Below are 24,961 nucleotides of genomic sequence, written 5' to 3' on the forward strand. Positions count from 1 at the left end.
AGTGTGGATTAAGACAATGGGGAAGGGGAGACAGTGGGGCAAATGTGGGAGAGAGGAGGTAGAGAAAAGAGCAAGGTTTGAGGAGGGGAGGGAGATGGGATAGAAAGTGAGAAAGAATTGTGGGAGGGAAAAGTAGAATGAAAAGTGGAGAGTGGGGGAAGCTTGTCGAAGGAGAACGAGAGGAAGAGACAGGGAATGCCACGGAATAAGGAGGGAGAATGAGAGAGTGCGCCACTGGACGAGGAAAGCGAGGAAACGCTCTGAATGGACCATGTTTCGAGGTGAATTTTTCACCTCACTCGGAGGGAGGGAAAGTCCAATGCTCAAAGCAGAAACCAGCTGGAGGTGCATCTGTCCTTGATAATTGACTCTGTACGAGTGACAAAATTCCTCGGTCGTTCCCTCCTTTCTCATTCCTGCACTCAGCTCATTCCTCTCTCAACTCATCTCCTCCAAATCCTTTCCTTTCTCTGTCCCTTCTTCGTTTCCACATTTCTTCAGACCTTCCGGAATTCCTCCTCCATCTGAACGGCGATCTCCATTCCTCCTCTCCTCCTCCCCGCTGTCTTGTTCCATCCTGATCTCTCACCCTTACCTCCGTTCACCGACCCTCTCTCTCCAATCACTCCCCAACTCTCCTGCCTTAATTTCTCCAAGTCTCACCCTCTCCGCTCATTATCCCCCATCTCCATCACTCCTTCCTCCCTGTTCTCTGGACACACCCATTCACTCGCTTCCTTCTCCCCAGTCTTTCCATTGGCACAACCTCTCTATCCTCGACCGCAGTCTTCTCTTCTTTCTCCCCACTCTCATCAGCTCTTCATCCGGCGTTGGTTGTTACCGGTCTAAACCACTTGTTTACACAGGCTTCCTCTGACAACGGTTGTTTCAGCTACCTGAGCTCAGAGACGCAGAGAATACTCGGCAGGATGGACCGGAACGAGAGTCACATGAATGTGAAGTTGGGAAAAACGGACGCACGGTCCCCTTCCCGAGGTGAGTGGGGCAGAGAGACAGGGGCTGATCTATTCTGTAGCTTATCCTGGTGTGTGTGATGGGACGCGGTGGAGAGTGCTACATTCTGTGTCTGACCCCGGGAGTGTGTGATTCGACTGTGTGGAGGGAACTTCCGTCTGTCTCTGACCCTCGCTGTTCTGTCCCCAGCTGAACCTGATGTATCGTACGCTGAACTGAATTTCAAGACTCGCTCTGCGCCCCGGGTGCGGAAAGATCGAGGTCAGTTTTATCTTTGTTGGTTTGACACTGTTTAGCTGACGTGTTCAATCCTGTCCAGAGATCTCAGGGCAAACGTACAGTCACCCTAAGGATTGCTTGTTTGAGCATAAGACGGAGGGAACGCATGGGAAAGACGATGGGTGGGTGAACTTTGTGGGAGGAACGGTGGGGAGGGTGCCGTTAGGTGTGAGCGCCCTGGTAGGGACAGTATACAGGGAGCGCCGTAGGATGGTTTGATGAGTGTGTGCTGAGGGTCGGTGAGGAGAGCTAGCATGATATGTGCCTTGTGGAGGAAGGGGCGCTGAGGAGTGAGCGCTGTAGGGTGGGTTTGTGGTGATGAGTGAGCACCGTGAGGAGGGAGGAGGGTGAGGAGGGACGCAGTGGGAGAAACGGTGAGGATGAGGCGCTGTATAAATCCATAACTGCTCTCTCAATGTTCTTAACCCCACACTCTTTCCCCTCCGCTCCCTCACCTCCTCACACTCCGCTCTCCGTTTCACCCCCTCTCTCCCCGTTTTCCCTACTCTCCCCCACTGTCCCCTGCTCTTCGCCCTCTCTCATTGCCCCCCTTCCTCCAGTCTCTCCTCTATCACAGTCACCGTCTCTACCATTCTCGGTCTCCCCCTCGCGTTCTGTCCATCTCTCTCCGCTCCCTCTTATCCTTCCCTGTCCGCCCCTCCGGTCTTACAACCTGGCTCTGTCCCTAATTTTGCCCCTGAACTCCCCTCACGCCCTCTCCTCCTGACGATCCATGGGTCATGCCCTTTCCCCTACACTGTGTCCCCTCGCTCTTCGCCCTCTCTCTCAAATTTTCTTCTTCACTCTTCTCCATCACCCTCTCACATTTCTTCTCCCCTCACTCCCTCTTCTCAATCCCCGTCTTTTTCGCCCTTTTTCACACCTCTCCCTGCCCTCTCACTGTTCCCGACTCTCTCCCCGCCCCTCTCACTCTGTTTCCACCTCTCTCACCCCGTTCTCCCTTCTGATACTTACTCTTTCATCTTCCCTCCCAGCACCACTGTCGCTACAACCCTCTCTCTGTCCATCGCTCTCCTCTGCTGCCCCCGAGAGCCTCTTGAGTCTCTACCACTCTCCCTGACCCTCTCACTCGAATTCTCACTCATTCTGTCTCCCTCATTTGCCTCTCTCTCTTCTCTCACCCCCTCCTCTCTCTTCCTGACACCCTCCCCCATTCTCTACCGCTCTCACTCTCTTGCTTATCTGCTCTCTCTCCCTCTCCCAGGCGATCTGAACTCCACCTACTCTGATTTGAACATTCGGAAAAAGGAAATCCGCATCGATCAGCGTGAAGATCCTCCCATTGCCTCGGCACCTGGCGGGTTGTCAACCACTGCACAAACAGGTTAGTGTTCACAGTGATGACGTCGTCTGGAGGGATCACGTGTCATACTCGCAATTGTCCAAGTTTCTAATGCATCTGTCTCTGTGTCCCATAGACTTACAACATCTGGGTAATAAAACGTTGTCACTCGACTCCACAGTTAAATTTCTGTCTGTGATGTATATAAATTTTAGATGGGTGTGTTAGAAACATAGAAACATAGAACACATACGTCACAATACAGGCCCTTCGGCCCAAAAAACTGACCGCACACGTCCCTACCTTAGAACAACCTGGGCTTTACCCATAGCCCTCTATTATTCTAAATTCAATGCAGCCATTAAGAAGTCCCTTAAAAGATCCTCTCGTTTCCACCTCCACCACCGCCTCCGTCAGCCCATTCCACGCACTCACCACTCGCTGCTAAAAAACCTACCCCTGACATCTCCTCTGCATTTACTTCCAAGCACCTTAAAACCATGTCCTCCCTTGCGAGCCATTTCAGCTCTGTGGAAAAGCCTCTGACTATCCACACAATCAATGCCTCTCATAACATTATATATCTCTATCAGGTCACCTCTCATCCGAGGTCGCTCAAAAGAGTAAAGACTGAGTTCACTCAACCCTCCTGATGAAGGGTTTCGGCCCGAAACGTCGTCTCTACCTCCTCCCATACATGCTGTCTGGCCTGCTGAGTTCTGCCGGCATTTTGGGTTTTTATTCACTCAACTTATTCTCATCAAGCATTCTGTTCAATCCAGGAAACATTCTTCCAAATGTCCTCTGAACACTTTCTATGGTTTCGACGTGTTTCCAAGGCGAGCAGAACTGAGCATAGTACTCTAAGTGGAGTCTGAACAGGAACTGCAAAATTACCACTCGGCTCTTAAATGTATATAAATGATCTGCATGAAATTACAGATGGGTGGGTTAGTAGCTTTGCTGATGATACGTCGAGAAGTGGCGCTGTGGAGAGCGGAGGAGACCGGCAAAGTATTCTCAGTGGGATGCAGATCAGTTACAGATATGGTTTGGAAACCGGGAGTTGCATGGAGTTTAACAGGGACAAGCCTAAAATGTTGCACCTCGGTAACTCTAATGAACGAAATGACACACTATCAAAGCCAAAACCATAAACAGTGCTGTAACATAGAAACATAGAGAACAGGCCCTTCGGATACAATGCTGTGCCGAACGTTTCCTTACTTTAGATGGGCAGAGGATCTTGGGCTCCATGTTCATAGCTCCCTGAACGTGGCTGCATAGTTTGATGGGATGGTTAAGAAGTCCGATGGCTTTCTTGCCTTTATTAGTCGATGCATTGAGTACAAATGTCAGGGAGTTATGTTGCAACTTCATAAAAATCACTAGTTATGCTGAATCAGGCTCATTGAATACAGTTCTGGTCTCCCCATTATCGGGAGGATGTCAGGGCTTTGGGGAGTCTCCGGAGAGGTTTAACAGGACTCTGCCGGGATAAGATGGCATGTCTTACAATGAGAGGTCGGACACCTGGGCTGCTTTCTCTGGAGCGGAGGAGGTACAGGGGAGATCTGACAGATCTCTGGACTCGGTCAGACACCTGTCAGCCATTACCAAGTCAAGGAATTTGGAATTTGTTGAGGTACCAAAAGGCACTGGTGAGAAGAAACTTAGAGTATTGTGTTCAGTTTGGGTTCCTCATATATACTGACATCAGAGAGGGTTCAGAGAAGATTGACTAGAATGATTCCAGGAATGAGAGATTTGCTGTATTAGGGACATCCGGCAGCTCTTGGTCTGTATTCCTTGGGGTTCAGCAGAATACGCGAAGATCTCACAGAAATTTTCCGAATGCTGAACATTTACGAACAGTCTAGATATGGAAAAGTTCCTTCCGTTGGTAAAGAATTCTAGGACAAGAGAGCAAATCTTCAGGATTGAAGGACGTCCTGTTAGAACTGAGGAGAAATTACATCAGTCAGAGGGAGGTAAATGTATGGAATTTTTTTGCCACGAGCAGCTGTGGGAGCCAAGTCATCAAGTGCATTTAAGGCAGAGAGAGATAGGTTCTTGATTAGCCAGCGTTTCAGAGGGTCTGGGCAAAAACAATGGAGTGGGGATGACTGAAAAAATTAGATCAGCCCACGATTGAATAGCGGAACAGTCTCGATGGTCCGAAAGTACTACTTCGGCTACTATATCTTATGAAACATAGAAAACCTACAGCGCAATACTAATCTGTTAAAATACCCTATCTTATCCGGCTTCATCACAGTTGCTGGCCGCCAATTCCACGAACTGACCACTCTCTGAGTAAAAAAAATACCCCTGACGTCTCCACTGTACCTAATCCCCAGCACCTTCAACTTGTGTCCTCTTGTGGCAACCATTTCAGCCCTGGGCCAAAAGCCTCTGAATATCCACACGATCAATGTCTCTCATCACCTTATACACCTCTATCAAGTCACCTTTCATCCTCCCTCGTTCCAAGGAGAAAAGGCCGAGTTCACTTAGCCTATTCTTAAAAGGCATGCTCCCCAATCTAGGAGACATCCTCGTAAATCTCCTCTGCACCAGTTAGATGGCTGCCACGTCATTCCTCTAGTGAGCGACCAGAACTGAGCACAGTACTGCAAGTGGGGTCTGTCCAATGTCCTATAAAGTTGCAACATTACCTCTTTGCTCCTAAATTCAATTTCACGATTGATGAAGGCCAATACACCTTCCTAACCACAATAGGCCTTCCTAACCACAGAGTCAATCTGTGGAGCTGCTTTGAGCTTCATATGGACTCGTACCCCAAGGTCCCTCTGATCCTCCACACTGCCAACAGTCTTATTAATGCTATATTCTGCCATGATATTTGAACTACCAACATGAACCTCTTCACACCTATCGGGTTGAACTTCATCTGCCCCTTCTCAGCCATGTTTTGTATCCTATCAATATCCCGCTGCAACCTCTTGCAACCCTCCACACTACCCAGAACGTCTCGAAACTATGTGTCATCAGCAAACATGCTAACCCATCCCTCCACTTCTTCATCCATGTCATTTATAAAAATCACGAAGAATAAGGGTCACAGAGCAGATCCCTGAGGTACTCCACTGAAGACCTCCATGTACAATGTGATCCGTCTACAACCACTATTTGTCTTCAGTATGCAAGCCTGTTCTGGATCCACTAAGCAATATCCCATTTCATCCCATGCCTCCTTATTTTCTCAATTAGCCTTCCATGGGGTACCTTATCAAAAGCCTTGCTGAAATTTATATATACTAGATATACTGTTCTTCCTTCATCAAATTGTTCAGCCGCATCCTCACGGAAATTTAATCACGGACGTATGGCCCGACCTGCCCTTGACAAAGCCATGCAGACTACTCCTAAATATTATATACCTCTCCAAACGTTCATAAGTCTTGCCTCTCAGGGTCTTCTCCAGCAACTTACCAACCACTGAGGTAAGAATCACTGGTCTATAATTTCCTGCGCTATCTCTACTCACTTTGTGTAATAATGGAAGAACATTCGCAACTCTCAAATCCTCCGGAACCTCTCCCGTCCCTATTGATGATGCAGAGATCATCGCCAGAGGCTCAGCAATCTCCTCCCTCGCCTCCCACAGTAGCCTTCTTTACATTTCGTCCGTTCCAAGCGACTTATCCAACTTGAAGTTCTCCTAAAACTCCAGCATATTCTCTTTCTAAATATCCACATCCTCAAGCTTTTCAGTCTGCAGCAAGTATCACTACAGTCACTAAGTTACTGAAGTGAATTTATCATTAAGTTGCTACTGTGGATTTATAAAGTATATATCATGGTCTGATGGTTGTATGGTCTCTCCGCAGCGGCGCAGGAACAGGAGTCGAAAGTGAAGATCGGAAATAGACCGTACAGTCTGATCTGCCTACTCTGCCTAGTTACGTCCGCCCTCATGGTGGTGGTGGTGGGTCTCTCAATCCATGGTGAGTGGAACGGGCTCCGAGTGGAGTCAGACCATTAATAAAGAGAGTGGAATAAATTGTTATGGCAAAACACAACAGTGAAACCAACATCCCCCCTTACCGTAACACCGATTAAAAACAGCTCACCATAGGGAAGTGGGATGAGGTCCTGAATTGTGAGTTTGGGGAAATAGGCAGAAGGCTGAAGCACAGTACCTTAAGGGTGGTGTTCTCTGGATTGCTGCCTCTGTTACGTGATAGTGAAGGAAAGAACTGGAGGAGATGGCCGTTGAATGTGCGGCTGTGGGGTTGGTGCAGGGGGCAAGCTTATAGATTTTTGGAACATTGGGATCCATTTTGCGGAAGGTGGGAACTGTATAGATTTGATGGGTGGCACCTGAACCCGAGGGGAAGCAATATCCATGCTGGTAGGGGTGATAGCATGATTCGTGAGGATTTAAGCTAATTTGCAAGGGGGATGGAACCCGGAGCGATAGAGCAGTGAAAGAAGTGCATGGAGTAAAGCCAGATCTAACATACAGAGAGGCATTGAGGAAAGAGTAGAAGAATAAAGGGTCTAAAAGTAATAAGAAAGAAGGGCGAAAGTGCGTCTGCTTTAATGCAAGAAGCATCAAGAACAAATATGATGAATTGAGAGCTTGGATCCATACACGGAATTATAATGCAGAGGTTATTACGGAGACTTGGCTGCCACCAGGGCAGGAATGGATTCTCAATATTTCTGTAAGGGGAGGAGGGGTGGCATGACTGGTCAGCTGCAGAAAGGGTGGGTAATGTAGTACTGTTCTCTTTTGAGTCAGTATGGGCGGAATTCCGGAACAAGAAGGGAGAAGCTACTCTATTGGGAGTATTCTATATGCCCTCTGGTAGCAGTAGAGATAGCGAGGAGCATATTTTGGAAAGGTGCATATTTAAGAGGGTTGTTATCATGGATGACTTTAACCTCACTAATTTTGATTGAGAATTGATTAGTTCCAACAGCTTAGTCGGGGCAGAGTCAGATATGTGTGTCCAGAACGGATTCCTGTCACAGAGTGTTGACAGGCCGACTGGGGTAATGCCCAAATAGATCTAGTATTAGAAATCGAATTGGGTCAGGTCACAGATCTCTCAGTGGGGGAGCATCTGGGGGGCAGTAACGACCGCTACCTGGCCTTTAGATTTATCATCGAAAAGGCTAGATTCAGAGAGGACAGTAAATAATTTAGTTGGGGAAGGGAAAATGTGAAGCAATCAGACTAGAATTTGCGGGTGTTAATTGCGATGATAATTTGCAGGGAAATAAACTATGGACATAGAACCGCAGAACATTGCGGCAGAGAAACTGGTCTTTTGTCCCTTATTTGGGTGTGCCTAAACATTTTTCTGGCCAGTCACACTGGCCATACACCTCTCATCCACGTACATTTCCAGCATTTTCTTAAATGTTAAAAGTGAACTTTTCCCCCTTCACCCTTAACCCATGTCCTCTCTTTTTTCCTTCCCTGGCCTCAGTGGAAAAAAGCCCACTTGCATTCACTCTATCTATACCCATTACAATTGAATATAACTCTATCAAATATCCCCTCATTCTTCTACGCTCCAGGGAATAAAGTCTTAATCTAAACTCAATAACCATTAAGCAATTACAGCAAGGAAACAGGCCAGCTCGGTCATTCTAATCCGTGCCGAACGCTTACTCTCACCTGGACCCACCGACCTGCATTCAGCCCATAACCCTCCATTTCTTTGCTGTCCATATACCTCTGTAATTTTACTTTCAATGACAATATCATACCCGCCTCTACCACTAAGACTGGAAGCTTGTTACACACAGCTACTACTCTCTGAGTAAAGAAGTCTCCCCTGGTGTTTCCCCTAAACTTTTACCCCTTAAATCTCAACTAATGTACTCTTGTTTGAATCTCCCCTACTCTCAATGGAAACAGCCTATCCACGTCAACTCTATCTATCCCCCTCTTAATTTAAAATACCTCTATCAAAGACCCCCTCAACCTTCTACGCTCCAAATAATAAAGGCCTGACTTGGTCAACCATTCTCTGTAAGTTAGGTGCTGAAACCCAGGTAACATTCTAGTAAATTTCCTCTGTACTGTCTCTATTTTGTTGACATCTTTCCTATAATTCGTTGACCAGAACTGTACACAATACTCCAAATATTGCCTTCCAATGCCTTGTACATTCTTAACCATACATCCCAACTCCGATACTCAATGCGTTGATTTATAAAGGACTGCATACCAACAGTTTTCTTTACGACTCTATCCACTTCAGTTTCCATCTTCAAGGAACTAGGCTCCATTATTCCTAGAACACTCTGTTCTACTTCATTCTTCAATGGCCTACCACTTACCATGTATGTCCAATTTTGATTAGTCCTACCAAAATGTAACACCTCACACATCAGCATTAAACTTCATCTGCCATCGCTCAGCCCACTCCTCTAACTAGACTAAACCTCTCTGAAATCACTCTGCAGGCTTTGAAAACCTACTTCATTGTCCACAACGTCACCTATCTTATTATCATCTGCATACTTACTAATTCAATTTACTACTCCATCATACAGATTATTTATGTATATGATAAATACAATTGAGGCACACCACTGGTCACCGGCCTACAACCTGACAACGATGTATCGATTACTACTCTCTGGCATCGCCCATCCAGCCACTGTTGAATACATTTTACTACTTCAATGTTAATACCTAACGATTGAAACTTCCTAACTAACCTTCCATGTCGAACCTTGTCAAATCTATTCAACCTTTCTTAGTAACTCAGTTTCTTAAATCCCGGCAACATCCATGTAAACCTTCTCAGCATTCTTACCTTATTAATAACTTTCCTGTAATTCGGTGACCAAAGCGTCACGCAATTCTCCAAATTCTTCCTCACCAATGCCTTATACAACCTCATCATAACGTTCCAATTCTTATACTCAATACTTTGATACATAAAGTCCAATGTACCAAGAGCTCTCGTTACTACCCTATCTAACCGTGACGGCACTTTTAGGAAATTTTGTATCTGTATTCCCAGATCCATCTGTTCTACTGCATTCCTCAGTGCCCTACCATTTACCTTGTATTTTCTCCTCGGTTTGTCCTTCCAAATTGCAATACTACACTCTTGTCTGTATTAAACTCCATCTGCCATTCTTCAGCCTATTTTACCAGCTGGTACAAATACCTCTGCAAGTTTAAAAATCTTCCTCACTGTCCACTGCGCCTCCAATCTTGGTATCATCAGCACATTTGCTGATCACATTTACTACTTTACATTCCAGATCATTGATATAGATGACAAATAAAAATGGACCCAGCACTGATCCCACTAGTCCCAACCACACAAATTGTGGCAGGATATATGGTCGAAGTTTAGGGATCTCTGGCAGGATGTTAGGGATAAAATTGTCTTGAGACTAAGATAAAGAACGGTAGGGTGAAGCAACCATGGGTAACTAGTGAGGTGGAAAATCTCGTCAGTTGGAAAAAGGCAGCATACCTGCTGTTTAGGAAGCAATGGACAGATGTGTCTATTGAAGAATAAAGGATAGCAAGAAAGGAGCTTAAGAGGGTCTCAGAAGAGCCAGAAGCGGACATGAGAAGGCCTTTGCGAGTAGGGTGAGGCATTCCTCCGTTATCAGAAGAATAAAAGGAAGACAGGAGTGAAGGAAGGACCAATTAGAGAGAAAGGTGGGATAAAGTTGGGCCTGGAGACTGCGGAAGAGAGCGAGGTCTTCAATGAATAGTTATCTTCGGTATTCACCAATGAGAGAGAACCTGATGACGGTGAGGACAATATGATGGTCGTTGATGTTCTGGAGCATGTTGATTGTAGTGGAGATGACGTGTTGTTGTTCAAATTTATGAGAACGGGTAAGTAAAGGGGCCTGACGGAATGTTCCCCAGGCTGCTCCACGATGTGAGGATAATGATTGCTGAGCCTCTGTTTAGGATCGTTATGTCCTCGTTCTCCACCGGAATGGTACCGCAGAATTGGGGGGAAGCGAAAGTTGTCCTCTTGCTCGACAAAGGTAGTAGGGATAGTCCGGGTTATTATAGACCAGTGAGCCTCACGTCGGGCGTGGGAAACCGGTTGGAAAAGATTCTTAGACAGATGATCTATGGGAATTTAGAGAATAATGGTCTGGTCAGGGACCGTCAGCATGGCTTTATGAAAGACAGATCGTGTCTAACAAGCCTGATAGATTTCTTTGAGGAGTTAACCAAACTTACAGATGAGAGTATTGCAGTAGATATGGTATAGATGGCGGTTAGTAAGGCGTTTGACAAGGTTCCACACTGTAGGCTAATTCATAAAATCAGAAGGCATGGGATACCGGGACATTTGGCCAGGTGAATGCGGTATTTATTTTTTCTGCAGGAAATAGAGGGTTGTGGGGGGAGGGGAGAAGTACATTCGGATTGGAAGGTTGTGACCAATGCTGTCCATCAAGGATCCTTTCTGGGACCTCTACCTTTTGTGATTTTCATTATCGACCTGGATGTGAGGGTAGAAGGGTGGGTTGGCAAGTTTGCAGACGACAAAAAGTTTGGTGGTGTTTTAGATAGTGTAGAAGATTGTCGAAGATTGCAGAGAGACATTGTTTGGATGCAGCAGTTGGCTGAGAAGAAGCAGTTGGTGTTCAACCCCGAGAAGTGTTAGGTGGTACACCTTGTAAGAACAACCTCCAAGGCAGTGTAAAACGTAAATGGCAGGACACATGGCAGTGTGGAGGAGCAGAGGGATCTGGGTGTACATGTCCACCGATCCCTAAAGTGTGCCTCACAGGTAGATAGGGTACTTAAGACAGCGTATGGGGTATTAGCAATCAAATTTCGAGAGGTAGAGTTTATCATTTGTGAGAACATAGAACATAGAATAGTACAGCACATTACAGGCCCTTCAACCCACAATGCTGTGCCAAAAATCTAATACTGCATCCGCTATACCCCCCTACTTAAATTTCTCCATATACCTGTCTCGTAGCCTCTTAAACTTCTCTCTTAGATCTGCCTCCACCACTGACTCAGGCAGTGCATTCCACGCACCAAACACTTTCTGAGTGAAAAACCTTCCTCTAATATCCCCTTGAACTTCCGTCTCCTTAACTTCGACAATCCCCGACACTATCTACGACACGACCAACCATTGTGTCGTCCGCAAACTTGCTAACCCACACTTCTACCACCATATCCAGGTCGTTAATAAAAATCACGGAAATTAATGGTCCCAGAAAAAATACTTGTGGGACACCACTAGTTAAAGCTCTCCATTCTGAATGTACTGCCTCCACCACGACCCTCTGACTTCTGCAAGCAAGTCTATTCTGAATCCACTTGGCCAAACCTCCCTGGATCCCAAGCCTTCTGACTATCTGAATACGCCTACCGTGTGGATCCTTATCAAATCCCTTACTAAAATCCATGTAGATCACATCCACAGCACTATACTCATCTTTATGCCTGGTCACCACCTCAAATGTTCTATCAGGCTTGTTAGACACGATCTGCCCTTCACAAAGCCATGCTGACTGTCCCTGATCAGACCATGATTCTCTAAATTCCCATAGATCCTATCTTTAAGAATCGTTTCCAAAAGCTTTCCCGCCACAGACGTAAGGCTCACTTTCTATAATTAATATAATTTTAGCTGTCCACAGTATCTATTCCTGTTAATATCTTGTACACCTCTATCATGTCTCCTCTCATCCTCCTTCTCTCGAAAGAGTAAAGCCCTAGCGCCCTTAATCTCTGATAATAATCCATACTCTATATACCAAGCAGCGTCCTGGTAAATCTCTGTATCCTTTCCAGTAATCCACATCCTTCCTATAGTGAGGTGACCAGAACTGGACAGAGTTCTCCAAGTTTGGCCTAAGCAGAGTTTTATATCCCTACTACCCTATCCCTATCCCTACTAACATTTTTGAACAAGGGGACAACATTCGCCTACCTCCAGTCCTCTGCTACCATTCCCATGGACAACGAGGACAGAAAGATCCTAGCCAGATGCTCGATAATCTCTTCCTTCGCCTCGTGGAGCGGCCTGGGGGAATATTCCGTCAGGCCCCGGGGACTTTTCCGTCCTAATGCATTTTAACAACCCCAACACCTCCTCTCCCTTAATATAAATGTTCTAGAACATCAACCTCACTCATATTGTCCTTCCCGTCATCAAATTCACGCTCATTGATAAATACCGAAGAGAAGTATTCATTGTGGACCACGCTCACCTCCAAAGCCTTTAGGCACATCTTCCCACTTCTATCTCTGATTGGTCCTACCATTACTGTTGTCATCCTTTTGTTCTTCACATAATTGAAGAAACCCTGGGGCTTTCCTTTACCCTACACGCCAAGGCTTTCTCATGACGCTTTCTTGCGCTGCTCAACCCCTTCTTAAGCTTCTTTCTTTCTACACTGTATTCCTCAATAGACCCATCTGATCCTTGCTTCCTAATCCTCATGTATGCTGCCTTCTTTCACCTGACTTGATTTTCCACTTCACTTGAAACCCAAGGTTCCTTCACCCTACAATTCTTTCTCTTCTGCACCGGGACAAATTTATCCCTAAAGTCCTGCAAGATATTCATAGTACATTTCACTGCAAATACATCATCCCTATTCACACCCGTATGTTCTAGCCTTATAGCCTCACAATTTCCCCTTCCCCAATTAAAAATTTTCCTGTCCTCTCTGATTCTATCCTTTTCCATTATAATGCTAAATGCCAGGGAGCGGTGATCACAGTCCCCCAGATGCTCACCCACTGAGAGATCCGTGACCCTCTCGGTTTCGTTACCTAATACTAGATCTAGTATGGCATTCCCCCTAGTCGGCATGTTAGCATACTGTGATAGTAATTCGTCCTGGACACAGTAAATAAAATCTGCCCCATCTAAGCCCTTGGAACTAAACACGTGCCGATCAATATTAGGGAAGTTAATGCCACCTATGATAACAACCCTGTTATTTTTGCACCTTTCATAACTGCCTTCCAATCTGTTCCGCTGTACCTCTGCTGCTACCAGTAGAATCATCCCAGTACAGTAACAGCTCCCTTTCTTTTCATGGCTTCCACCCATACTCAAAAGAGGATCCTGCAACATTACAAACCCTTTCTGTAGATGTAATAGTATGCCTGACCAGTAATGCCACCCCTCCGCCCCTCTCCCACCTCTTTGTTCCTTTTAAAGTACTGAAAACCAGGAATATTGAGAATCCATTCCTACCCTGGTGCCAACCATGTCTCTGTCATGGCCACTACATCATAATTCCATGTATGTACCCAAGCTCTCAATTCATCACCTTTGTTCCTGATTCTTCTTGCATTGAAGTACACACAATTTAGCCCTTCTACTTTACTATCTTTAAACCCTTTATTCGGCTTCTCTTTCCTCAATGCCTCCCTATATGTTAGATCTGGCTTTACTCCATGCACTTCTTGCACTTTCCTATCGCTCCGGGTCCCATCACCTTGCACCTTGCAACCCTCCAGAACCATAGTAGAAAACATACACGCAAGGATAGTGCTCCCCCTTGAGTTTAGGTTCAACCCATACAATCTGCACACGTCCTAACATCCCCAGAATAGATCCCAATGATCCAAAAATCTCAAACCCTGCACCATGTACCAGCTCCTCAGCCACGCATTCATTTGCCATCTCCTCCAATTCTTACCGTCACTATCACGTAGCCCTGGCAGTAATCCTGAGAACACAACCCTTGAGGTCCTGTTCTTCAGCCTTCTGCCTAGTTCCCGTAACTCACTCTTCTGACCCTCATCACTCTTTCAGCCTATGTTGTTGGTACCAACATGGATCACGACTTCTGGTTGCTTTCCGTCTCGTGCCAGGATGTCAACACTCGGTCAGAGACATCCCGGACTCTGGAACCCGGGAGGCAACAAACCATGCGGGTTTCCTTCTCACATCCACAAAATCTCCTGTCTGCACCCCTGAATATAGAGTCCCCAATGACGACAGCTCTCCTCTTCCCCGTCCCATCCTTCTGCAACACAGGGTCAGACTCAGTGCCAGAGGCACTTTGGCTCACACCTGGTCGGTTTTCCTCGCCAACAGCATAATTAAGTGAGGTAATGGTGTAGCTCTATAAAACTCAAGTTAGGCCACACTTGGAGTACTGTCCACGGTTCTGATCGCCACACCATAGGAAGGATGTGGAAGCATTGGAAAGGGAACAGAGGAGATTTACCAGGATGCTGCCTGGTTTAGAGAGTGTGCATTACGATCAGAGATTAAGTGAGCTAAGGCTTTACTCTTTGGCGAGAAGGAGGATGAGCGGAGACAAGATAGGGGTATACAAGATATTAAGAGGAATATGTACAGTGGACAGCTAGCTTCTCTTCCCCAAGGGACCACTGCTCAATACAACAGGACGTGGCTTTAAGGTAAGTGTTAGGAAGTTGAAGGGGGATATTAGAGGAAATTCTTTTTTAAAAAAATATTCAGAGTGTGGTTCGTGCGTGGAATGCACTTCCTGAGTCAATAGCAGAGGCAGATTCATCAGAGAAATTTAAGAGGCTGCTGGACAGGTATGTGGGGAGTTATATGCGAGGCAAGGTTTACGGGTCGGCATAACATTGTGGGCCGAAATGCGTGTACTGTGCTGTACAATTCTATGCTCTATCTCCTACAACACGGACACTTACCTGACCGTGATAAGAACACGGTCTTTACCGTAACACGATCAAGACTCATGCTGACTCCGACACGCCATTCACCATTACATTGACAATGCTCTTACCGTATTACGGTCACGACCTTCAAAGAGACATAGATACACACTTAACCGCGAAACCGACAAGACCATCGCAGTGACACGCACAAGTCTGTCACACTGACCATATGTTACCCTTCAGTAACAACGACATGTCCCTGACGGTGTTACTGATAAACTCCTCAAGGCACCAAACAAACACACCTCACAGTGACACTGACACGTTCTTCACCGTGACGCTGAGGTTGCGTACACCGTGGCATCTTCACGCTCCTCAATGTGATCCGCTCCGCACCGCATCTTGAAAAAGACTCAGACGTCTATGTGACACCCCTTACTGTGACAGTATCGCTCCTTAACATAACGCCGATGCACAGATCACTGAGACAATAACCCACATCTCACCCTGACACAGGCAAAACCCTCACCGGGATACAGACACCTAAGTTCACAATAACACCGACATAGTGCTCTCCGTGACACCGACACACAGCTCAGTGTGACCCTCTCACTCACACCGTGGCCATGACATGTCTCTCTCCGTGACACAGACATACCCCTCTCTGTGAAACCAGCGAAGCTCACACCATGACACAGATACTCCACCCACCGTGACACCACAAGTCCCCTCACCCACACATTTTCCTCGCCCATGGAAATAACAACACCTTCAACGGGACATTGATATACCCCTCAGTGTGAAACATACACGCCCGACAATGTGGCGCCGACGCTTCTCACTGTGCCAACAGCACATCCTTCACTGTGACACTCTTCACCGTGACACTGACAAAACACTCTCTGTGACCCATTCGGTAGCGTGACGCTGACTCATGTATCACTGTAAACGCTAAACATCCCTCACCATCTCTCTCAGTGTCACAGATTCGTCAGTCTTACGAAACATGTCACCGAAAATCTAATCTGTCCGATCTTAAACGAATGAACAGCGATCTCCGTCTCCAGTTCACTGAGATGGAAACGAAGTACAGATCTGTCAAAGAAGCCAAAGCTCAAATCTGTGAATTGCTGATCAGCAGAAGAGGTGATGCATCATCCCCCTCTTTCACCCGCTCCTCATCACACGGTAGGCATGGAGAGAGGAAGCGGTACTCTGTGCTTAGCATCAGAAGTGTGTGAAGAGATGGGATGGAGGGTGAATCACACTGTCTTTGACCCGGCGAGCATGATGGGACTACATGAAGGGTGTTTCCCTCTGTCACTGAATCTAGGACAGTGTGATGGGAGGTTGTGGAGGTGGATTCACTCTGTTTTTGAACACGGGATTGTGAGACGTAACATTGCTGCTTCACTCCATGTCTCACTCTGGGAGTGTCTAATGGATCCAAATTTATTCTGTGTGTGACAGCGGGATTGTCTGACGGAACACTGCCCAGAGAGATACACCCCATGTCTGATCCGTGAAGTGTGTTATGGCACCGTGGAGAGAGCTTTTCACTCTGACCCCGGGAGTGTGTGATGGGACGGTGTGGAGGGAGATTCACTCTGTGTCTGATCCCGGGAGTCTGTGATGGGACGGTGTGGAGGGAGATTCACTCTGTGTCTGACCCCGGGAGTGTGAGATGGGACGGTGTGGAGGGAGATTCACTCTGTGTCTGACCCTGGGATTGTGTGATGGGACGGTGTGGAGGGAGATTCACTCTGTGTCTGACTCCGGGAGTGTTTGACGGGATTGTGTGGAAGGAGATTCAATCTGTGTCTGAATCCGGGAGTGTGTGAAGGGATCGCCGAGAGTGAGAGTTTGTGTTTGATTCCAGGAGTGGTGATGGGACAGTACAGATGGATGTTTATTCTATGTGACACCGGATTGTGTGATTGGAGGGAGTCTGACCCCATGAGTGTGCCATGGGAGGGTCTGGGCGAAGCTTCGCTTTGTGTGAAAACACAGGTGGTTGTGATGGAATGGTTCAGAGAGAGCCTCACTCTGTGACCCTCCAGGAATTGCGTGATGGGACGTAAAGACGGAGATTCACACTGTTGTATACTCGGGAGTGTGAGATGGGGGCGTGTGGAGGCAGCTTCACTCTGTGTCTGAAATTTGCTGCGTTGAGAAGCAGACGATGGATAATCACTCTCACTCCGATATTCGTCGTGTGCGCTGAGGGAGTTTCCTTCTGTGTCTATCCGCTGGAGAGGCTGATGGGGCCGTGGAGAGAGAGACTCACGCTGTGTCTAATCAAGCTGTGTGTGATTAGACTTTGTAGAGGATCTAAATTCTGTTCTCTGATCCAGGGAGTGTGTGAGGGGCGGTGTTGAGGGAGCCGGACTCTGTGCCTAACCCCGGGAGTGTGTGAGGGGCGGTGAACTAGGAGGAACACTCAGAATCTGACTTGGGAAAAGTGTGACAGGATGGTGTGCAAGAAACTTCACATCACGTCTGACCGCTGGAATGAGTGTCTGTGTCTGTCTCCGAGAGTGTTTGATGGAACAATATGGATGGAAGCTTCACTCCACGTCTGAGCCCGGGCGTTTATAAAAGGCAGTGAACACGGAGCTTCAATCCACGTCTGACGCCTGGAGTATGTGATGGGTCCGCGGGGAGGGAGATTCAATCTGCGTCTGACCGTGTTAGTGTGTGATCGGACGGTGCAGGGAACTTAACACTGTGTCTCACCCCGTGTATGTACGATGGGACTCTGTGTTTGACACTATGCGCGTGTGATGAGTAGCTATGGCGGGAATGGGGGTTGGGTGAGAGGTTTTGGGTTTGCGTTCATGTGTGTGTCTGACACACGGAACGTTAACGCATGCCTGGAGAGGAGGCATGATAGAGGTATACATGATATTAAGTGGAATAGATATAGTGGACAGCCAGCGCCTCTTTCCCAGGGCACCACTGCTCAATACAAGAGGATATGGCTTTAAGATAAGGGGAGGAAAGTTCACCGGTGATATTAGAGAAAGGTATTTCACTTAGAGAGTGGTTGGTGCGTGGAATGCACTGCGTGAGTCAGTGGGGGAGACAGATACACCAGTGACGTTTAATAAACTACGAGATAAGTATATGGAGGAATTGTGGGCTGAAGGACCTGTAACGTTCTGTACTATTCGATGTTCTATGTTTAAGAGTCACGAGGTAATGGTGTAGATCTGGAAAAGTCTGGTTCGGCTACACTTGGAGTACTGTGTCCAGTTCTGGACGTCTCACTATTGAAAGGATGTGGAAGCATTGGAAAGGGTACAGAGGAGATTTACCTGGTTTGGAGAGTATAGATGATGATCAGATATTAAGGGAGCGAGGGTTTTACAAAGAGAGAAAGAGGATGTGAGGAGACATGTCGGAGGTGTATAAGATATTAAGAAGAATGTATAGAGTGGATAGCCAGCACTTCTTCTGAAGGGCACCACTGATCAGTACAAGAGGACATGACATTAAGTTAACGGGTGGGATGTTCAAGGGGGATATTAAAGGAAGCTTTTTTTTAACTCTATACCTCTAACTATCGAGTCTTCTATCACTACCGCTCTCCTCCTCTAACCCCTCCCTTCTGCACCGCAGAACCAGACTCAGTGCCAGAGATCCGGCAGCCGCAGCTTGTCGCAGGTAAGTCATCCCTCCCAACATCATCCAAATCGGTATACATGTTGTTGAGGGGAAAGGCCACGGGGGATCCCTGCTCTGTCTGCCCTTTCCCCCTTCCCTCGCCTGACGATAACCCAATTACCGGTGCGCTGCTTCTTTGCCGTAACTGCCTCCCTGAAACCACTATCTATAAACTCATCATTCTCGGGATTGATCCGGAGGTTAGGAGCTGCAGCTGGATGCACTTCCTGCAGGTGTCGTTGTTAGCGACAGAGAAGGTCTCCCTGACTACCCTCCCCCTTCAAGGAGTACATTCCAACATCCTGCCTGACATGTTCTATAACTCTAAACTAACGAAACAAAACTCACCGGAACCTACATTTGATAAGGTTCCACACGGTAGGCTTATTCTGAAAGGCAGAAGACACGGGCTCCAGGGAATTTTGGCCAGGTGGATTAAGAGTTGGCTTGCCTGCAGAAAACTGGGGGTCGTGGTGGAGGGAGTACATTCGGATTGGAGGGCTGTGTCTAGTGGTTTCCCACAATGTCGGTTCTGGGACTCCTACTTTTCGTGAATATTATTAACGACCTGGATGTGGGGGTAGACATCTGGGTTGGCAGGTTTTCAAACGACCCGAAGGTTTGTGGTGTTGTGGATCGTGTGGAGGATTGTCAAAGACTGCAGGGAGACATTGACAAGATGCAGAAATGGGCTGAGAAGCGGCAGATGCAGTTCCTCTCGGAGAAGTGTGAGGTGCTACTCTTTGGAAAGACAAACTCTAAGGCAGAGTACAATGTAAATGGCAGGATACTTGGTAGTGTGGAGGAGCCGAGGGATCTGCGGGTGTATGTCTGCAGATCCTTAAACGTTGCCTCACAGGTAGAGAGGGTAGTTACGAAAGCTTAAGGACTGTTACTTTTCATTCGTCAAGGGATAGAGTTTAAGATTCACGAGGTAATGATGCAGCTCCACAAAACTCCGGTTAGGCCACACTCGGAGTATTGTGTCCAGTTCAGGTCCCCTCACTAGAGGAAGGATGTGGAAGCATTGGGAAGGGTACAGAGGAGATTTACCATGATGCTGCCTGGTTTAGTGAGTATACATTATGAAGAGAGATTGAAAGAGTTAAGGCTTTACTCTTTGGAAAGAATGAGGATGAGAGGAGACATGATAAAGGTATACAAAATATTAAGACGAATAGATAGAGTGCACAGCCAGCGCGTCTTCTCCAGGGCGCCACTGCTGAATACAAGAAGACATGGCTTTAATGTAAGGGGTGGAAATTTCAAGGGGGATATTAGAGGAAGGCTTTTTACTCAGAGAGTGGTTGGTTTGTGGAATGCACTGCCTGAGTCAGTGGTGGAGACAGATGTACTGGTGAAATTTAAGAGACTACTAGACAGGCATATAGAGGAAATTAATGTAGGGGGATATATGGGAGGAAGGGTTTAAGTATAGGCACAACATTTTGGGCCACATGGCCTGTACTGTGCTGTATTATTCTATGTTCCATGTTCTATTCACCCTGTGTCTTGATCCCGGGAGTGTGTGATGGATGGTGTGGAGAGAAATTCACTCTGTCTGATCTTTGTTAATTTACAATGAGACGTTGTGTATGGGATATTCACTCTGTGCTTGACCTCAGGTGTGCGTGATTGTACCCCGTGGAGAGAATTTCACTCTGTGTGTCACCCCGGGTGCGTGTGACAGGAAAGTCTGAAGGGAGATTCACTCTGTGTCTCACTGTTTCTTATTCCTGATTTCCAGAGCAAACGTGTTCCAAGGACTGGGTCACAAATAAAGATCGGTGTTATTACGTATCCACGTTTGATACCATTTTCCAAAAAGCGGAGCAAGAATGTTCAAACCGTGACTCAAGGCTGCTGGAAATCAATTCAAGTGATGAAGCGGTATGTGTCACAGCTCGAAAAGATCACACAGTAACACAGGAATCATCGCAAACCTCCGGGGTCAGAAACAGAGTGAATCTCCCTCCACACCGTCTTATCACACTTTCCCGGGGTCAGACACAGAGTGAATCTCCATCCACACCGTCTCATCACACACTCCCGGGGTCAGAAACAGAGTGTATCTTCCACCACACCGTCCCATCACACACTCCCGGGGTCAGAAACAGAGTGAATCTCTCTCCAAACCGTCCGATCACACACTCCCGGGTTCAGACACAGAGTGAATCTCCCTCCACACCGTCCCATCACACACTCCTGGCGTCAGACACAGAGTGAATCTCCCTCCACACCGTCCCATCACAAAATCCCAGGGACAGACAATGAGTTAAGCTCCCTCCTCACCGTCCCATCACACACTCCCGGGGTCAGATACAAAGTGAATCTCCCTCCTCGCTGTCCCATCTTACACTCCCGGGATCAGACACAGAGTGAATCTTCCTCCACACCGTCCCATCACACACTCCCCGGGTCAGACACAGAGTGAATCTCCCTCCACACCGTCCCATCACACACTCCTGGCGTCAGACACAGAGTGAATCTCCCTCCACACCGTCTCATCACAAAATCTCCGGGTCAGACAATGAGTTAAGCTCCCTCCTCACCGTCCCATCACACACTCCCGGGGTCAGATACAAAGTGAATCTCCCTCCACGCTGTCCCATCTCACACTCCCGGGATCAGACACAGAGTGAATCTTCCTCCACACCGTCCCATCACACACTCCCCGGGTCAGACACAGAGTGAATCTCCCTCCACACCGTCCCATCACACACTCCTGGCGTCAGACACAGAGTGAATCTCCCTCCACACCGTCTCATCACAAAATCTCCGGGTCAGACAATGAGTTTAGCTCCCTCCTCACCGTCCCATCACACTCTCCCGGGATCAGACACAGAGTGATTCACCCTACATACCGTCTCATCACACACTCCCGGGGTCAGACACAGAGTGAATCTCCGTCCGCACCGTCCCATCACACACTCCCGGGGTCAGACACGGAATGAAGCTCCTTCCAGACAGACCCATCCCAGATTTCTGTTGTAATCAGCTGAGAGAAGTACATATTTTTCGATTCTACGCATTAATCAAGTTAATTTAACTTCCCAGCGCTTTGTATCCCACAATCTTCTGGACAACAAACCTGCTTACTGGACTGAAAAATGCGAAAACGGGTGAGATTATCACTAATCTGTGGGGTGAAGATTGGTTATTGACATAGTCCTGACGGGAGCAATTGGGATTACGGTCTGAATTAGTTTCGTGGGGAAAGGGAGGGGCATTGTGATTTGTTTGTAGACAGTCCGAGTTTGTCGGGAGCGTGCTGTACAATGGGAACATTTTCGGGCTGAAAGTGTCTGTCGGGGAGGACACTGCAGTGGGAATATTTTGGAAACTGACAGAGGGCAGTGGGGAGAGATCAGTGACAGAGATTATTTTCGTGCTGACGCATGTGGGATTGGTAAGCGACGTGCAGTGGGATTATTTTGGAGATTTTCGCCTGGCTGTGAGCAAAGGGAGCAACAGTGGGATGAGTTTGGTGAATGACATGTATCTGAGTGGAGAGAGTAGTTTGGATTAGTTTGGAGACAGATACAGGGCGGTGGTACACAATGGGATAACGGAATTAGTTTGCGAACTGAGGCAAGGAGGTGGGAGAGAGGGTGCCAGTGGTATAAGTCTGGAGGCGGACCAGAGGGTATGGGGATAGCGCGGTGTAGTGGGATATGTCAGGAGACAGACACGAAGCTCTGGGTAAAGGAAGAGACAACGAGATGAACCTGGAACCACACAGGGCTGAGTGTGGAACAGTGGGATTCATTTCGGACAGACATAGGTCTGTGGGGAGACGGTGGGACAGTGGGGTTTGTTCGGGGACTGAAACAGATCAGAGGGGGGAGGGTGGGCCTGTTCGATTCGTATGGGGACTGAAAGTGGTCTGTGGTGAGGAAGCGGTTCGGTGGGATTAGTTTGGGGGATACGGGGCTGTGGGGAATCATTGGGTCAGTAAGATTAGTTAGGGAACTAACACAGGGTCGTGGGGAGACATTCGGACCGTGGTATTTTTCTGAGTACCGGCACGGGGACGTGGGGGAGAGTGGTTGTGTGGGACGTTTGAGAACTCATACAGGCAATTAGAGATCGAATTCATGGGATTGGGTTGGGGACGGACTCCGCTCGGGTCCTCTACTGAAGCTGTTTTGTCTCTGTTGAAATTGTTTAACCCTCCTGTATAGGACTGTGGGCCAGAGTCTCCTGTACAAGCCCTCTGGAACGACCGTCTGCAGACGGTGCGGAAGTGGTGACACTTGTGATGTTCCCGATCGGCGGTTCATCTGCGAGAAGTCGGCACCTTTGTTCCCGGATGTTCCTGAAAAGGTCCAGGGTCTCTGCCAACAGCCAGTGGAGTCGACATGAATCAAGTGAATGCCCCCATTTTCTCCACCTTCTCTCTCACTCCTAAATCCTTTCAAATTCCCTCCCCACACTCTCTGTCCCTCCCTCCTACTCCATCTCCTCTTGTTGCAATCATATTCTCACCACCAGACCCCGACAAATCCCTCTCGCCGTCTATCCCCTTCTCTCTCGCCATTCCCCCGTCCCGCTCTTCCGCGCTCCCTCTACCTTTCTCTCTACCCCCTCGCCTCCCCTTATTTCCTCAAACTTTCTCCGCCCACTCTTTCTCTTCTCCCTCTGCACACCTCTTACATCTCTCTCTCCTTCGCTCCCCCAGACACTCTCTGTCTACCCTCCCCGTTCTCTCTGAACCCTCCGTCTCCCTGATATCTCTCTCCCTCTCTCTTTCTGCTTTCAATTCACTCTAACCTCAATCCTGTCCCGTCTGGTGCTCGATAACCCAACCTTGGGTGAAAGTCTGTCCGCATTCCCTCTGTCTGTGCCCCTCTTGTATCACGGCAACGTGACCTCCCGACTCCTGTACTCAGTGTGACTGGTGAAGACCAGCGGGCCAAGTGTCCTGTCCACTCTTATCGGATGTTTTCCTCAAGAATCGCTATTTCATTTATTATCTGAAACTTATAACGCCTGGAATTTGTTCTTTTGAAGGATCAGTACTGCACAAAGATGTACAATTAATGTAAACTGCAAATATTAATAAACACCGCAAATATGTCGAGTTTTTGCTGATGCATTGAAAGATGTGATGGCGCAGGGGAAGAAGCTGTTCCTGAATCTCTGTGTGTGGGTGTTCTGTCTCGCGGAGCTGTCAAATACACCTCCGACAACACCACGTTCAATCCCGTTATCATTCCCGGGAACCGTCTCCAATGTCTCACATCCCCTGTGAGATAAGAGATCGAGACCTGCTCACAAAACTCGAAATGTGGCCTCACCAATGACGTATTGAGCCTGAGACTGACGTCCTTGCGTTTACGTCCCAGTCCTCTCGAAATGAATGCAGTCCTCGCATTTGCCTTCATCACCACCGGCTCAAGCTGCAGGTTAAACTTCTGGGAAAGCTGCACGAAGTCTCCCAAATCCCTCTGCACCGCAGATTGTTTTTAACCCTTACATACCGTACCGGTCATGTTTGACCCGTTTTGACATGTGACAGCAGTAAAAACACCCAAATGCCATTCTCAGCCGAAATTTGATGACTTTTCCTAAAGTGACCCAAAATGCTCAAACATGGAAATACCTAAAAATTTCTAACTTTTGTACAGGTGCAACAAATATTTGTACATTGAAGCTGCTCCGGGTCAGATTAGATCCATATCTATTGAAATGGATTTTTGATCTCTGAAACAATAATTAAGGGTATATCATTCCATTTATTAATGTCAGACAGGCAATTTATACATTCTAAGCAGATCTGTGGTTCAGAATTTTGTGTAGACACCTGTTATGAGGGGATTATTGGGCCGCGTTGAAATTGTCCCGGACTATTCTGTTAAGGAATAGAAAATATAACAGTTTGCCTGCGTTAAAAAATAAATCATCTCCATCTAGAAAATAGTCGATGTTTTTATTTATCTTATTTTCAAATTGCAGGACCATACGATTCCCGGCACTGTATTCTATCTGCCCCATCGGTTCTCATTCTCCGATTCTGTCTGAGTCCTTCACCAGCCCCTTGTTTTCTCAACACATCCTGTCGCTCGGTACCGTTCCTACCGACTGTGGTTTCCGGATGAGGGAGTCTATCATCCCGT

The 24,961-nt window shown here is 47.3% G+C and overlaps 1 protein-coding gene across 2 annotated transcripts in view; it reads left to right on the top strand.

The window, feature by feature from the left end:
• The window catches only part of LOC132387180 (oxidized low-density lipoprotein receptor 1-like), a 40,658-nt gene extending 17,013 nt beyond the window's left edge, over nt 1-23,645 (top strand). The window contains exons 3-11 of one of the 2 annotated variants that reach the window (XM_059959526.1): nt 893-996; nt 1,165-1,236; nt 2,480-2,599; nt 6,412-6,528; nt 16,155-16,364; nt 18,798-18,842; nt 20,590-20,732; nt 21,900-21,964; nt 23,027-23,645. In XM_059959526.1, coding sequence (XP_059815509.1) covers nt 893-996; nt 1,165-1,236; nt 2,480-2,599; nt 6,412-6,528; nt 16,155-16,364; nt 18,798-18,842; nt 20,590-20,732; nt 21,900-21,964; nt 23,027-23,207 — 1,057 coding nt within the window. In that variant the 3' untranslated portion in view covers nt 23,208-23,645. Of the gene's footprint in view, nt 1-866; nt 997-1,164; nt 1,237-2,479; nt 2,600-6,411; nt 6,529-16,154; nt 16,365-18,797; nt 18,843-20,589; nt 20,733-21,899; nt 21,965-23,026 lie in introns of both variants that reach the window. The other variant, XM_059959527.1, reaches the window with a different exon arrangement.
• The last annotated feature ends 1,316 nt before the right edge of the window (nt 23,646-24,961 follow it).

Source organism: Hypanus sabinus, unplaced genomic scaffold (genome assembly GCF_030144855.1).
Source record: "Hypanus sabinus isolate sHypSab1 unplaced genomic scaffold, sHypSab1.hap1 scaffold_1600, whole genome shotgun sequence".
Taxonomy (NCBI): Eukaryota; Metazoa; Chordata; class Chondrichthyes; order Myliobatiformes; family Dasyatidae; genus Hypanus; species Hypanus sabinus.